Source organism: Melanerpes formicivorus, unplaced genomic scaffold, assembly GCF_026170545.1.
Source record: "Melanerpes formicivorus ecotype bairdi unplaced genomic scaffold, bMelFor1.0.p_v2 SCAF_4, whole genome shotgun sequence".
In the NCBI taxonomy this organism is placed as follows: Eukaryota; Metazoa; Chordata; class Aves; order Piciformes; family Picidae; genus Melanerpes; species Melanerpes formicivorus.
In genome coordinates, this window is record NW_027142356.1 from 7595794 (window position 1) to 7612413 (window position 16620).

A 16620-nucleotide genomic window follows, 5' to 3' on the forward strand; every position below is an offset into this window, starting at 1 on the left:
CATTGATCTGGGACTCAAAACAGCTTTGGGGAGGGAGGCAGCTAGGAAACAAGGGAGGATTTAAGCCTTATGCTTCACCTTTAAAAGAACGCCGTGCAGCACTGCTGTCCCTGGAGTAGGCCCACGTTATTACTACAGCCACAGCCACATCATCAGCGCTACAGCGCTCAGAGTTGTAGATCATCCATCTGCTGTCACAGCCATGATGGATGATGGAAAAATCCATCCATCTGCAGACACTGAGCACAAAGGGCTGTGGCTGCAAGGATGCAGCGTTCCATGTGCAGCACCAAGCATGTTCCAAGCAAAAAGGACACAAAGGTGGCGAACTGAGGCTCATTGGAAAGAGAGGGGAAGATGTTGAAAGCCTCTTACTCCCAGGTCTCCAAAACCACAAAATGCAAGTACGTTCTCAGATCCAGAAATGATACCTATGGATCCAGCTGCTGCTTATCCCACACTTATTCCTCTTTCCCTTAAAGCTTACATTTGATTTTTCTCTTCCAGTGTGAAACCTCAGTCATATTTACACCTGCCTTAGGATCTTTGCAGACAAAGGCATTTAAGGCTGTGAAATCTTGGAAGAAGGTAAAATGACATGGTGGATCAATCATCTGGTGCTTCTTCCCTTCACAGCAGGGGACTCAAGCTAACCTCTTGTATGTTTTGTGGAGACACAGCTCTGACTGAAATTTTCCTTTGGCACTGTAAGAGCAGAATAATAATACAAAGAAAAGAAGAGAGGAAGAAAAAGAAAGGAAGGAAGAAAGAAGGAAAGAAACAAGGAAATGAATGAAGAAAGAAAGGAAAGGAAGGAAGAAAGAGAAAAGGAAGGAAGGAAGGAAGGAAGGAAGGAAGGAAGGAAGGAAGGAAGGAAGGAAGGAAGGAAGGAAGGAAGGAAGGAAGGAAGGAAGGAAGGAAGGAAGGAAGGAAGGAAGGAAGGAAGGAAGGAAGGAAGACAGAAGGAAAGAAACAAGGAAAGAAATGAAGAAAGAAAGGAAAGGAAGGAAGAAAGGAAAAGGAGGAAGAAAGAAGGAAAGAAGCAAGGAAAGGAATGAAGAAAGAAAGGAAAGGAAGGAAGAAAGGAAGGGAAGGAAGGAATAATGGAAAGGAAGGAAGGAAGGAATAAGGGAAAGGAAGGAATAAGGGAAAGGAAGAAAGAAAGGGAAGGAAGAAAAGAAAGGAAGGAAGAATGGGAAGGAAGGAAGAAAAAAAAGAAAGGAAGGAAGGAAGAAAGGGAAGGAAGGAAGGAAGAAACAAAGAAAGAAAGGAGGAAAGAAGGAAGGAAGGAGGGAAGGGAAGAAGGAAAGGAAGAAAGGGAAGGAAGAAACAAGGAAAGAAAGGAGGAAAGAAGGGAAGAAGGGAAGGAAGGAAGGAAGGAAGGAAGGAAGGAAGGAAGGAAGGAAGGAAGGAAGGAAGGAAGGAAGGAAGGAAGGAAGGAAGGAAGGAAGGAAGGAAGGAAGGAAGGAAGGAAGGAAGGAAGGAAGGAAGGAAGGAAGGAAGGAAGGAAGGAGGGAGACCAAGTGAGCACAAGCTCAACACATGGCTCCAGGTTTCTCAACTAAAAGTAATTGTTAGGTATCCAGGAAAGAAGCCATTTCCTGTGCATTGCTCTGCTGTCTGCTGCACAGTACTCCAAGTGTGGGTTTGGAGGAGAAGGTTTATGGTTAACTGAAATAAAAGAAAAATAATGTTTAAAACATGGTGTGTGGTGATCACAGAGCCACTCCTGCAAATGCATCCTGAGATGCTGACCATCCAAAACAGTTCTCCTGAAGTTTTAACACCTGCCACTGAGTGACAAGCAAAGCCAATGCTTTATGAAAGCAGACACTGAGGAAAGAGGTGTTTTGTTGTTTTTTTTTTTTCCTCTCTGAAGCCACAAAAAAAGTGGATAACACTATAAACAGGAGCAAACAGTTCAGTTACTCCACCTTTAGATGAGTGATAGGGGGAACATTAATTTCAAACAACAGTGCAATTTTGAAAACATCTATCTCCATGTAACATAATACACTTGAAATACCACATTCTTGCTCATTGATAGCAAATTATGGCACATACAGGATCACAGAAATGTCAGGGTTGGAAGGGACCCCAAAGATTATCCAGTTCCAACCCCCCTGCCATGGGCAGGGACACCTCACACTACAGCAAGTTGCTCAGAGCCACATCTAGCCTGGCCTTAAAAACTTCCAGTGTCTCACCACTCTCATGGGGAAGAGCAACTTCCTAATCTGCCAATCTGAATTTACCCACTCCTAGTTTTGCTCTATTCCCCCAAGTCCTGTCACTACCTGACATCCTACAGTCCCTCCCCAGCTTTCTTGTAGGCCCCCTTCAGATACTGGAAGGCCACAATAAGGTCCCCTCAGAGCTTTCTCTTCTCCAACCAGCTGTTCTTGAGAAACTAAGAGTAAAGGCCTTTGGTAAATAACATCCTCTGTTTGTGAGGAACATGGTAGTGCACCATGATGCTCAAAAGCATTTCTTGGCTCACACATCACATACTTTCCAATATCTTATTTTTGTTTAGAAAAATAATTAATTTCTTTGACTTTGTGGCTGATGTTGCAATTTCAATCTTTTCATGTGGATCTGCCAAGAAAACATTTTTAACTATTTAGTTTAGAACTAATATTCTTTAATTTTTTTCATTCATGCTTTGCTCTCCATAAATATTTGACCCAGTCATAAGGTTTTGTTGATAGTGGTTTAAGAAACTGCCCTGGTGTTGCTGGGACAGAATCCCAGGCCAGCTGTGGGCTGCAGGCCATTAGCAGGTCTGAGTCAGCAAGTACAGCTGACTTGAGTTGGCTTGCAGGTATATCCCATACAATAAACATCACATTTGTTATCACAGAATGTTAGGGGTTGGGAGGGACCTCTGAAGATTATCCAGTCCAACCACCCAGCCAGAGCAGGATCACCCAGCAACATAGCCAGGTGGGTTTTGAATGTCTCCATTCAAAGGAGACTCCACAATCTCTCTGGGCAGCCTGTTCCAGAGCTCTGTCTTTGTGGTATTTCATTAAATTTCTCCCCACCCAATAGAAAGGGGGAGCTTCATGCTAGAGCTTCCTGCTTGGACTCTGCTTCACCCTGCTCCTCTTCCTTCTGTTCTTGAGGGCTGCCTTCCTGGACGCTGACTGCTGTACCTTTGCTGGGCTGAGTATAACTTTATATACTTTGTATTGACATTGGTAGCAGTTTGGCTATTTCATTAGATCTGTTTTCATTTCAAACTGTGACTCTCCTCTTCCCTATCCCCATTTTCTGCTAGGAAGGGGTCAGCAGATGATAGAGCAGCTGCTATAGCTTAGCCCCATGTATAGGCTGGATGTAGACAGGAGTCCAGTTCTTTTTGCCTGCCAGGTCATCACTTGTGATATTTATTAATTTCCTCATAGGTGCAAAATATGCTTTGCAAAGCCAGCACACCTCTGAATGCACACACCCAGCCCTTGAGCTAAGCAGATGATGAGTTTTGCAGAAGACAACAGGAGTGTGGTTCTTCCCTGAAATGGGGATGAGTTTTTAGAGCTTGGCTGCACAGAGCTGAATCAACTCTGCCTTTATAAAGGGAAATAGTGAAAGGAAGGGAGCCACAGGACAACCAAGGAGGCATTCTAGCAGGGGCAGCCTAGCCAGAGGAATCCTCAAGATCCTGGCTGTGAAGTATCAAAGCACTCTTGGCAGCACAGCAAAGGCCCTCTGGTCTTATACCAATAAATCCCATTCCTTTGAGAAAAACCTAGCGTAGGAAAATCATAGGAGGACATGAAAGAAAACTGGTGACTGACATGAAATCAGACCTACAGTCATTCTTCAGAGGCCTATTAATGAATGCATCAGTAACACCTAGAAGAAAGAGCATCTCTACAGTAATGCAGGCAGCACACTTTACAAGAGAGGGATCCCAGGACAGCTGAGAGCATTCCACTGTGTTTGGCTGCAGCTCAAGAGGGCTTTTCAGTTTGTCTACACGAAACTCTGCCCCAATTTAGGTTTTTCTTTTCTGAAGCTACTTTATTTGGTGCCAAGCTCTGAAAAGAAAACTGTGGGAGAAAAATTGTCAAGGAGATAATTATTTTTCACTTAAATAGCTAGGTCAGCAGTTTACAAAGCCCACAAAGGCCCAGGTTGCACTCTCCGGGACACTCAAACCACCACGGCAGAGCTTTCTCATTTAATTCAGGAACTAAGTGCTGGCTTGCACACTTCCCCAGTTTGCCTGTATCCAGTGTGGATACAGTGGGATGTCTCTAGTGACGCCTGAGGGGATGGGTCCCCTCTCTGACAGGCAACAGGAAGAAGAGGATGAAACCACGAAAGTAATTTCTGCCTGCCAAATTGCAACGGATGGCTGACATGCTGCCATCCTGACCTCTACAGCTAAACCTCTGAAGTACCCTCACTCCTGCCTCCTCAGCCCCACAGGATTTGCTCCTGCTCCCCTGGGGCTGCTGAACTGGGACATCAGTTAGGGGGTGTTGCCTTCATTTGCAGATCCTTGGGAAGGGGTGATAATTAGGAAAGGATTTCCAGAACAGGCTGCCACCCTTCACAGCATGAGAAGAGCAGGTAACCATCACACAAGCAAAAGCCAAACAAAACAATCCCCTCAAACCCCAAAAGCCATTTGTTAGACAAGCATTGAAAAGGAAAGATAAAGCAGAAAGAAACATTTTAAAAGGATAACAGTTGTGATAAAATTTTTAAGACACACATCCCCTTCCTTTAAACCTTGTTGCTGTTAGCCTTAAATAGAAGCATAGATAATTAAATATCACAGGTAAGTCTTGCTAAATGACCTAGGAGATTAACTTCCCATTTGCTTTGCATCTTCAGTAACATGATTTACGTTGCTTAAATGGGGGCCACCTCTGCTGGACTGGAGTTTTGCAGGTTGAAGGCTTGAGCAGCTGTAATTAAAGAGGCTTTTTGGAGTGAGCATAGCACTGTGCAGTGTAAAGTGACATTCAGAATATATCAGTGTCACTTTACACAGGAGTTCTGATTGTTTTCACCTGTGCACTTCAGCCCTGTCATTTATCCCCTGTGAAGCTCACCTGCCTCAGTCCATGGGGTCTCACCTAGTTCATGTGGCTTTCCCTCCATTTTAGTTGTGTTTTGTGTGATCAGTTCTTAAGGTAGAGATCTACTTTTGTTTGCACACTAATGATTTCACTAGCCTAATGCAAACAGCCCTAAAATATGGCAGCTAATCAACGCAAATGTGAGACACAAAGATCAAGGCAGCAGCAGTAGCAGCATCCATTCACACAGCAACGTATGTCTGCAAGGAAAGAGATTTTTATTTCCCTGTTAAATAGGATGCCAGCAGGAACTGAGACTGCTCTTTGATTCAGTGATAATGAGTGAACATTGCACCAATGAAATTTGCATTTTGCCACTGGTATGAAAGCACTAGAAGTATTCTAAACTCAGATTTAGGGCTCCCCCAAACACATGCTGGTTTCCTGAACTTTTAGTGTTCCAAAGCTCCTATTGATGCAAATCAAAATCTTGGATATTTAGTAGAAGATAGCATTCAACATGAAAAGTAAAAGTAGGGCAGGTGGCTACCTTGTAAACATTGTTCCTGGAGGATCTTCTTCTCTAAAACATGTACGACCAGAGGGCTGGAGCACCTCTCCTATGAGGACAGACTGAGGGAGTTAGGGCTGTTCAGCCTGGAGAAGAGAAGGCTCTGAGGAGACCTTATTGTGGCCTTCCAGTATCTGAAGGGGGCCTACAGGAAGGCTGGGGAGGGACTTTTTAGGGAATGGAGAAAAAAAAAAAACCTAGAAATGGATAGATTCAGGTTGGATGTTAGCAAGAAATTTTTCCCCATGAGGGTGGTGAGACACTGGAACAGGTTGCCCAGGGAGATGGTAGAAGCCTCATCCCTGGAGGTTTTTAAAGCCAGGCTGGATGTGGCTGTGAGCAACCTGATGCAGTGTGAGGTGTCCCTGCCCATGCAGGGGAGTTGGAACTAGATGATCCTTGAGGTCCCTTCCAACCCTAAAAATCTATGTTGCTATGATTCTCTGGTAACCCATCTTCCCCCCACTGCAAGTGAAAGCAAACTTTCATCAGTTTGTATTGGTTGCATTTCTAAACTTTCTGAAAGTGTATCCAAAAACTTGTACAAGGCTCTGTACAGAGGCAGAGGTGCACTTCCCTGTGCTGACAACTAGCATGTCAAATTATTATCTAGGCTTCCTGCTGCCTGGTGCTGCTGGAGAAAGCTGAACTTTGACTTCAGGTGAGGCAGCAAAAGGTAATTTGGACTGTGCATCACATCTCAGACAGGAAGGAGGTTGCAGGTCTCATCTAACTCAAGCCTGCAAGGCCACTTACAAGGGCTGCAGTGCTTCAGGCAAGGGCTCTGCAGCACAGCAGTCCCATAAGGCTGGCAGTCACCTGGAGGTGATGGTCTTCTCTGCTGTGATGGAGCATAAAGGGTGACTGCCATGTTGCCATCCAGCATGTTGCACTGCTCAGATGGACACGGGGTGCTGTTAGGGCTATGAAAAAAATGTACCTATGTACAGCACTAATTTATATATACATACATATATATGGGTCATGACTCATCAAGTTAAAACTGAAATAGGTTGACAAGGAAATAACAAGATGTAGTTTTCTTTATCAGCTAGTTTGGTAGCATGGACGTTTCTGATATTTCTCATATTTTATTCTTTTTTTTCCTGATAGTAGTTCTGGTCTAAACCAGAAACACTTCCTGGTCTACCAATGCCTTAAGATCTTTCATTAGGCATTTCAATAATTATGTGCTCTGTCCCAACATCAAACAGCCACCTGAAGGGTGGCTGTAGCCGGGAGAGGGTTGGTCTCTTCTCCCAGGCACCCAGCACCAGAACAAGAGGACACAGTCTCAAGCTGCACCAGGGGAAGTTTAGGCTCGAGATGAGGAGAAAGTTCTTCACTGAGAGAGTCATTAGCCATTGGAATGTGCTGCCCAGGGAGGTGGTGGAGTCACCATCCCTGGAGGTGTTCAAGAGGGGATTGGACGTGGCTCTTGGTGCCATTGTCTATTCATGAGGTCTGTGGTGACAGGTTGGAGTTGATCTTTGAGGTCTCTTCCAACCTTGGTGATTCTGTGATTTTATTTCTGCTTGTGTAGAACCAACCCCCCCAAGCTCCACATCTTCTACAAAATTAGCAACACAGACTATATCCAGGTAGAAGAGTTTGTACCTGAAGATGCAAAATCAACCATCCTACAACAACTATAGCTGCTAGGGTCCTGTAATCAAGGTAAAATACTCTCCCTGCATCATTCCTGGGTGCTTTCAGACTTCTGCTAGCAGAGCTGTTCCTCAGTGTCTCTCATATTCGCAGTAGGGCTTTTGCTCACACATGGCCTGTAACAAACCAGTCTTGCCTGGCATCTTGTTAAATGCTTTGCTGTTATCCAAGCTATTACAGGCCAGCCAGTCCATCTGAAAGTGCTCTTTCCTATCCAGAGGATGGGGAGGAGGTGGCTACTATTTGTATGGTCGTGTTTGGCAAGGAAGAGCCTGAGCTACCAGCCCACTAGCTTCCAAGACTTGAACTGAAAGATATGGATGTCTACTTTTTTTTTTTTACTTCCCCCCATCCCCCCTCCCTTAAAGGAGGCACTTAAGCAATTTTGGGCACATTTTTCCTCCTGTTTTTGATGGGGGAAAGTAGTGTTCTCCTTCTCCCATTAGAAACTATTACAGATCAGACAGTACATTTACAGACAGTAAAAGCAAGCACATCAGTTAACATCTGCAGGCCAAGTATGCAGTTGCAGAAGCAACACATTGCTTTTAAAATTCAGGGTCAAAAAGGAAGCCCTCTTTCAGTTCCTAATGCTGAGGATGGAAGTGCACAACTACTCTTAAGTCTTACAGAGTATTTCTTTGGTGACTCCAAAGCTGTGGAGGAGCTCAGCTTCCTTGTTGGGTGCAGGCTGAGGTGTGTAGGAGTGTGACCTCTTCATAGCAATACATAGACACTTCATTCAAAGAGTGTCTCCAAACCCTGTGTGGGTACCAGCCTTGTTCTCTTCCCCTCTCTTTCCACCCTACAGCTGTTTATATCACTTGTCCCTTCCAGCTCATGCCTCCCTTTTGTTGATTTACTGTGGAGGGGCAGCAGCACACAGATGATGAAAATCACAGCAGCAAGGCTCATTAGGATTCTATGTCCTTTGAGTGGTACATAAAAAAATGCTGTGTGAAATGTCATGAAAGTAGATTTCTGAAGTTTTGACAGATGTGAGAAAAGAAGGAATGTTTGCCATTTGTCTTAATGACACTTTAGTACGTTTGGAGAGCCAAAGAGTAGGGGAAAGGAAGGAAAAAAAAGAAACCACCGAGCAACAGCTCTGGAGGAATGTGAGTTGTTTCCAAAAGTGATGCTGGGGTTGAGAGCAGGCACACAGCATATCAGCTGGCCTGGTCTTCTGCCAAAAGGGAACAGCAAGTAGGGTAAAAGTAAGTAAAAATCATAGTCCTTCATGGTTTAAGCTGGACCTGTGGGTGAGAGCTTGTTAGTCTGTCCTGCCCCACAGTTCTTAGGATGCTTCAAACGCAGCCAGCAATACAAAGAGAACCATGCAAGCAGCGTAGGAGCATAAGAGAAAGCTTTTGTGTGCAATCACCAGCCCAGCTGAGACAAATTACTGAGACAAATGTGTTACATCTGAACAATATGTTCCTCAAGTAAAACCCAGTCTTAGAGCAGTCAGAGGTTGCCATCAACCTGAAGTTGTCCCATGAGGTTTTAATTTTTGTTTGTTGGCTTTGTAAGAGAGTAAAGGACAAGGCATGGACATACCAATTTCTTTTTATCCTGATCTTGGGATTTGACTTTCCCAGGTTCACAACTCTGTGGCTTCAGTGACTGCATCTTTTGTCCCCTTCAGGTTCTAAATGCTTTCCACTGTGGAGAAGGACATTGCTGGCAACAATAGCTCTTCACACTTACAGCCAAACCTACTTGAGCTCTGCAACAGTCTTAGTTTTTGTTTTAGAGCAGACAGAAAGATAGTTTACCCTTCCCCAAAGGAGTAAAATAACAATGCTCCTCACAGAATTGGAAATTTAAATGGAAATACTATTTACAAATATTTACACTTTACACAAATGCAAAACTCCCAAATTCACATTTCAGCTTACAACCTCATTAAGCCAAAACCCTTCCAACAAACCATGTCCCCCCGCCCAGCTCTCCCACCATTCCTCCCTAGCCTCCAAGCTAAGCTGAATGGTACAGCTACCAAACTAGGCTTTCCAAGGCCAAGCCAGGCTCCAAACCTTCCCCATGTTGCCAGAGATGAAGGATCCACGGTGGGAAAGGAGAGAGAGAGGCAGAAAGAGGCAAATTAAGTCTGCAACCCATTTAGATAGCAGATGCAGGGCTTACAGGATAGAATAACAAATGATTCCCATTTCCTACATCTATCTAGTTCCTTTTCAACTCTATGGTTAAGACATCCAGTCTTAAACCCACAACACTGTGTTTCCCCAAAACTGGCTTTCACCTTCAGCAAAGATGACTCAGCTCCCCTCCAATAACCTTATTCCTTAGAGCTTTGAGGCAAAACTGCCTGCTAAGCAGGAAAACTCACTGGGTTCAACAATGGTGTGAGTCACTGTAGGCTAGGGGAGCTACAACGCTAAGAGCCCTTAGGCATGAAACTGCTTCTGAAACTCACATCTTTCCTTGCAGACCTGTGGCAAAATGAACTCAAAGTAACTGGTTTGTAACTGGTATCCATTACCACTTGGGTGCCAACAGTGGTACAGCAGGGTTCAGTGGGCAGCTGGGGCAAAAATCCCTCCTCCTACTCTCTCATAATAATCTGAATGTGAAAAAATAACTGTAATGGCATTACAGCAAGGGGCACAGAATTAATGTCAGCAGCCGTCCCAGGAACAGTGTGGCACCTGGCAAGAGCAGTAGAAGAGAGAGGCCAGGTAATGCAGGGCTCCTTTTCTCCTTGCAGAGAGTTTTATGCAATCTCAATTTCATGATTTGGTACTTATGAAGTCAACATTTGTGGTGATAAACAATGCAATAGCACAGTAGCACATTTATTTGAGTTAGAAATTAGAACTGCACGACACCTTATCATGAGGAACTGGTTCTGGTTGAACTATTCATGGTGGAGAATCAATTTGCTGAATTTAGTCCTTTTGCACGTTTGTGAATTGTCCTGAAACAGATCACAATTTCCATGAATATGTCCACAGCTCAAAATTATCTGACAAGCAATGCAAACATATTCCAGACTGAATTGCTGGTAAGCTGCTCACTGTGATTACTGCTTAGAGTATTTGATATTTAAAATTGAGCTGTTTTTTTCCATGGGCCCATAGCTCACCTGTCAGTTCCCCAGCTGGAAAAAGCACAGCTTTTTTCAAATACAGATATTTAAAGCAAGAGTTAATTGCTAGGACTTTCTCCTCCATCCTTTGTTTGCCTCTACTTTCTAATCTATAACCTTCGGAGGCAGTATTTCACAGTCTCTCACAGCTTAATGCCATCCTCAGTCAGGGCCATCAGGCCACCTGGATATTGGCCAGTAATATGAGTCTGAGGGGTGGTAAAACACCCACAACCCCCCCCAAAAAAAAACTACCTCCTTTGTGCTTTTGTTTTGCTACAAGGCCAGCACCTTGTAGAGCTGATGTAAAGTTTACATAATTAATGCTCCATCTTATGAGATCTGTGGATGAAAGAGCCACTTTTTAAGGTGTCTTCTTAATGGTCTGAGAGCTGGAACAGAGTAAGGCAGAAAATGCTTACTGCTGCTTGAATAGAAATGGGCAGTGATGTGGCTTCTGCCATGACAGAAACAAGTTCACAGTGTTTTGCTGCTCAGATGCCCCTGCAGTGGCTGCAGGTAGAGATGGATCACAGCATCACAGAATGTTAGTGGTTGGAAGAGATCTCTAAAGATCATCTAGTCCAACACCCTTGCCAGAATAGGATCACCTATACCAGGTGACACAGGAATGCATGCAGGCAGGTTTTGAATGTCTTCAGAGAGGGAGACTCCACAAGCCCCCAGGCAGACTGTTCCAGTGTTCTGTCACCCTCACAGTGAGAATAATTTTCCTCATGTTTCCATGGAACTTCCTGTGCCTCAACTTCCACTCATTGCCCCTTGTTCTTGATCTACCACACACCTTGTAGCAAGGTCCTCAAACTCGGAAACCCACCAGAGAATCAGGAAAAAGTTGAGATAAAGCTCACACCCAGCTTCTAGTTACTGCTGTAATCAATACAACTGCATTGGCACAAATTAGCCAGCTGAGATGCTGGATCTGGTAGCATCACAATGACTGCAATATTAAAATCTCTTGCTATGGGAAGCTGGGAAACAGAGAGAGGAATGGGCATGGGTGCTTGCCCCCAAACTCTTTTGCACCACAGCTACTGAGCGTTACAGTAACTGCTGACAGGAATGAGCTTAAATAATGCCCTTCAACAATATCATTTTGATCATCTGTGGACTCAGGAGAAATTTCTACATTGGCTTAGAGGTTGCATTTTTATTTACAGCTCTGTAAGCTTTGGATTATTATATTGAAAGGAAGGTGGCTGCATATCAGGCCAGCTCTGCAAAGCCCTGCAAATAGGACAGGCTCTTGTTTCAGAAGAGATACAGCTAAAATGCAGCAGCCAGAGAAAGAATCTATCACACATGCATAAGCTTCTCTTACAGTAAATATTGCTAATTTTCTCACAGATACCTCTCATGTGTTAAGGCTTATGCCTTTAAGAAACCATGGAGTGGAAGCCTCCAGAGGCTAGAGGGGTCCAGGGAGTGAACAGGAAGTTGCAATCTTTGGTATCAAAAAACCATCAGTGATGTTTTCAGCTGAGGTAAATAGAGAGCCAAACATCCAGTTGCTGTGGGGGTTTTTGCCTTCTCACCATTTAAGTCTATTTTATCAATTTATCATGTGCAGATTAGGTATAATTATGCAAGCACTTGAATGGCAGATAAGTAAATCCTGGCTCCTGTGACAAGCGAGCCCTTTCCATTTCAAGAAGTCATCTCTCTGCTAATCCATTTTTTACAGTGTGCAGTCTCTGCCGCTTGCTTTTGCCTTTCCCAGGTCTCTCCTGTCTTGCAGAGAAGACTGTGCTCTTTCACAGCCCACAGCCCTACCTGGGCCTGCAGCAGCCCTTCACAGCAGCAAAAGAGGATTTGTTTTTCTTTAGTATTACTGCAAGAATTCTCAAAAATGTCATGAACAAGAAGGCTTTCCCCCAGTATAACGTGAGCCATACCGAAGGCTGTCCTTCTGCGGGTGCACTGATGTGAAAAATAGAAAACCTGTACTGCCTGACCCCATGGGTCTGGTTTACATCTGGAGAACCAAATGCAAATAAGACACAGCTGTAAGTGAAAGTATGTGCTGTTTGAGAGAAAAAAAAATTACACCTTTTTTTGCACATTTGTTAGCGCTCTTTTTTTCTTCTCTCTTTTTTTTTCCCCTTTCCTTCTAATAGCTTCTTCAGTTGTAGCATGGGATGAAAAGAATGGCCATGCTAAGGGCCAGCATCTCCCTGCCCCTTAAAGAGGTGCACTGGACAGGGGAGCACAGAGCATGTTGCAAGACACCTGCACCACTCACTCCAGAGGATGAGAGCATGGGTGTGCTGCTGGTGCTAGCCAGGCACCCAGTGCCTCACAAAGGGGTTTGGACCTCCTGTAGGTGATGAGAGGGGGCCCTGGGTATGTCTTTGTGAAAGCAGCCCCTGCTGACTTAACATCCATCTCTGAAGAGCTGAGACCTGCATAGAACAGGCACATCGGTTCCTGTCCTCCTTTGGAGCATCCTTCCTCCCACAGAGCTCTGCTATGTGGTCTCTCACCAAGTCATGGATGGAAGAAACAGCAGCTGCTCCAGTGCTTGGTGTAAGCCACAGTTTAATCAGACTCTGCCTCCAAATATTAATGGCATAAATAGACTTATGGACTACGAAGTACTTCAAGAGGTCATCCAGCCCATTTCCTTGATTTAAGGCTGGATTAGTTACAGTATATCACTCCTGCCAAAGCTAGATCTAATCTGCTCTTCAAGATCCTCATCAATGGAGATTTGATAGCCTCTGCAGGCTGCTGCCTCGCCATCATTACCACTACAAAGTCTCTCTGTGACGCCTAACTCGATTCTTCCTGGCAGCAATTGAAGACCACTGCTGCTCTAGCCACCAGAGATGGGGAAGATTATTCCCATCTCCCTTGCAGTGGGCTTTCATCTCTGCAAAGATTGGCTTCATGCCTCCCCTCTCAGCCCTCACCTCTCTGGGCTACAAACAAATTTAGTCCTCTTTTGGTGGCGCATCTCCTTCTTGCCTCACTCCATACAGGTATGTGCAAGCAAATAAGATCAATATAGTTATAGAAATTGGGGAGGTGGCTTGTGCCTGATCAAAACTGCCCGACAGAAACTCCAATGTGCTGTCTGGCATTTACACAGAAAGTTGTGCAACTATTTACCTAGCGCTCAGTAAACACGGGCTTTAGCCATGGCAACCTCTGTATCATGCAGCCCACACTTGTAGACAGCTGTCTCAAATAAACAGGCAACAGACCTGAAATAGCATCACACTACTGCCTTAATTATTAGCCCATTGATCTTGTATCATGTGTGAATAGGAACTTTAGAGAGAACTTTTAAAGGAAAAAACCACGAATCTTGATCAATTCAGATGAAGAAAAGGGCACCCTACACAGAGCAGTCTAGGAAAGGTACTGCAAAAATGTCTTCCTCAGTGAAAAGGACTATCCTAGTTATCTAGAAAATACATATATCAACCCAAATGCACTGAGAAAACAAAGAGTGAGTAATGTGACAGAATGCCCAGTCCTATCTGCTGTTGCAATCTGCTTGTGCCACGTATGTACCAACACCGATGACAATGATAACAGGCACATGTTGCTTTAATGTCCAGGTCCTCCTTTTGGGGAGATGACCTCTCAATCTGCATGTGGTTTCAACCCACAACTGGTAATGTCCACAGAGTGATGACTCAGCCAGGTGAGCATCAAACTTAGCATGTTGCACTCACAGTCAGTAGGAGGGCACGTATGAGCAGACACTAAATGGGGGAGGGCAACTCTAAAATCCACATTGAAGCTTATTTATGAATACAAGCTTAAGTATCCCATGCATCCCTCTCTAGTTCAGAGTCCCAGTGCTGGTTACAGGTGCCTATCTTTGAACTTACTCCCCCCATAAGCTCACTTTTTTGTAGCTGGACACATCAGTTACTGGTGGTGACAAAACCAAGTGTACCCATGGCAATAAGTGCCTTCAAGTGTCACAGCAATGCCTTTCTTCAAATTTTTGGCGTCCACTCCTTCAGCCCTGAGGTTGGCATCTTTGAAGGATGGCTTTTGAACCTGTGGTAGCCTCTTATGAAAAACCCAAGCAAGTATTTTTTGTCTTGTGGCTCATGGTTGGCCTATGTGGTACTGGTGATGGGGTGACTTGGCTGGTTTGCTAGTCACAAAGTACTTCCTTGGTATCTCTATGCAGTAACTTAACAGGAGAAGCAGAAAAGAGAGGATGGGAGGTTGCTTTTCCAAAAGATTATTTGACTGAAGGTGGTTTTATGACTGAGAAGAGAGATGTGAGCAGGTATGGCTGAACTTGTGCTTCTTGCTGGCTATGGGGAGCCTCAGCTGCTGACAGCAGGCCACACGCAAACAAAATCCATTCGCTGAAATTGGCAGAAACACAATTGCCACAGACAACATCAGAAACAACATTTTTGTTAAGGCTGAGACACTCAAAATTCATCACAAGAAGAAATAAAACTAATGGGCTTTTTAAAGTTTCTTTCATAATTAAGAAAACTTTCAGGATCCTTATATTTTAAATCAATAATTGGGATGAAGAGCGAACTACTGAGCACACTTTGCAATATGCCAAATGACCTTCGTGAAAAGCAAAGGAGGCTCTGTACTGAAAATGACAGAAGCATGGGCGTTCGCTTTGCAGTTAGTTAGTAGAGAAAAGCATGGCTTTCTCCACAGCTCAGACCAAATGTCATGAGAAACCATGAAAGCAGAATGGGTGCAAATGGTTCCCTGCATTTACCAGCCCTCAGTGTGGCTGGGGGTGGGGGGTTTTCAGGCCCCACAAGCTGAATGAGATAAGGGGTGGATGAACTTGTCTTACAGAAAAGCAATCTACAAGCAGATCAAACCACAAGAGGTCAGAGCCAATGCTCAGAGACAGCAGGCACAAAGCCATCATGTTCCCCTTGGTTTGCACAGTGCAGGGGACTTGGCATCTGTCCCAAAGGAAAAGTGATGCTGCAGTCTAAGGTTACAGTCCTGGGACAGGAGCAAGGGCTGCATCATTCCTCCAGGCTCCCTTGCTGCACTACTAAGCTTCCCCAGCTCCTTTAACCACCTGGAAAAATTGAGATGGCCTCAGAAAGAGAGAGAAACCATGTTTGACTCAGAACTGAGGCATCCTCACAGTGGTAAGCACCCCTCAAAGAGCTAACCACCAAATCCTTCATTCTAAATGTATATTTGACTGCTTCCTTTGGTTATCTGGGGACAGTTTTCTTTCTCTTAGACATGTTTGCCTGCATGCATCCACCTTCAGTGTCTCCTATTACCGTAGCTTGATTAAATCTACTGCAGAAACACAAGGAAAAGATGGCGCAGAGCCAATTTCTACCTGAGGTGCTTTTCAGTTCACCACAATATGTACTCCACACTTATCACTGTTCGCTCTGTAGGTTTCCTCTTGATTACCTTGCCAAGAAAAGGAAGAAAAAGAGAAGTAAAATACTAAGCTTCTGAATAGACTATGCAGAGAATTATGAAATACTGCCCCCGCAACTAACTTTGTAGGTGCAGAAATGTCTACTGTGTGGAAGTTGAGTGTTGAATCGCAAGATGACCTGAGCAAAGAGTCCCAAAGCATCTACAGGACAGACACAGGCAACACACAGGCAGGGCAAAGGAGCAAGGCAGGCACACAGAGGTGTGCTTTTATATCACACTGCTGGTGGAATAATTTAGGTTTTTGTGGTTGGCACAGATCACACTTTACCCATAAAAGATGTTCAAGTCAGCCTTTGCCTACCACAGCTAAGTATGTGCTGACAAATGCAGAAGGAAATCTGGCTCCCTCTGGACAAATGCAGAGAGCTGATGGACAAAATATCACAAATGGCAAATTGTTGGATGGGTGCAGCACCACACAGTTTCATAGTTTCATTCAGGGTTGGAAGGGACCACAAGGATCATCTAGTTCCAACCCCCCTGCCATGGGCAGGGACACCCCACACTAGATCAGGCTGGACAGAGCCTCATCCAGCCTGCTCTTAAACACCCCCAGGGATGGGGCCTCAACCACCTCCCTGGACAACCCATTCCAGGGTCTCACCACTCTCATGGTGAAGAACCTCCTCCTCACACCTAGCCTGAATCTCCCCACCTCCAGCTTCATTCCATTCCCCCTAGTCCTATCACTACCTGAGATCCTGAGAAGTCCTTCCCCAGCCTTCCTGTAGGCCCCCTTCAGATACTGGAAGGCCACAATTAGGTCACCTCGGAGCCTTCTCTTCTGC

The 16620-nt window shown here is 44.7% G+C and overlaps 1 protein-coding gene across 3 annotated transcripts in view; it reads right to left on the bottom strand.

Moving 5' to 3' along the window:
* Nucleotides 1–16620, bottom strand: part of CXXC4 (CXXC finger protein 4) — a 141298-nt gene that overhangs the window by 42382 nt on the left and 82296 nt on the right. For 2 of the 3 annotated variants that reach the window (XR_010987190.1, XM_068136854.1), the window contains exon 2: nt 15723–15799. The exons of the other annotated variant lie outside the window; for it this stretch is intronic. Coding sequence is in view for 1 of the 2 variants with exons in the window: in XM_068136854.1 (XP_067992955.1) it covers nt 15740–15799 (60 nt within the window). In the remaining variant the exon portion in view is untranslated. The remainder of the gene's footprint in view (nt 1–15722; nt 15800–16620) is intronic. 3 annotated transcript variants of the gene reach the window in all.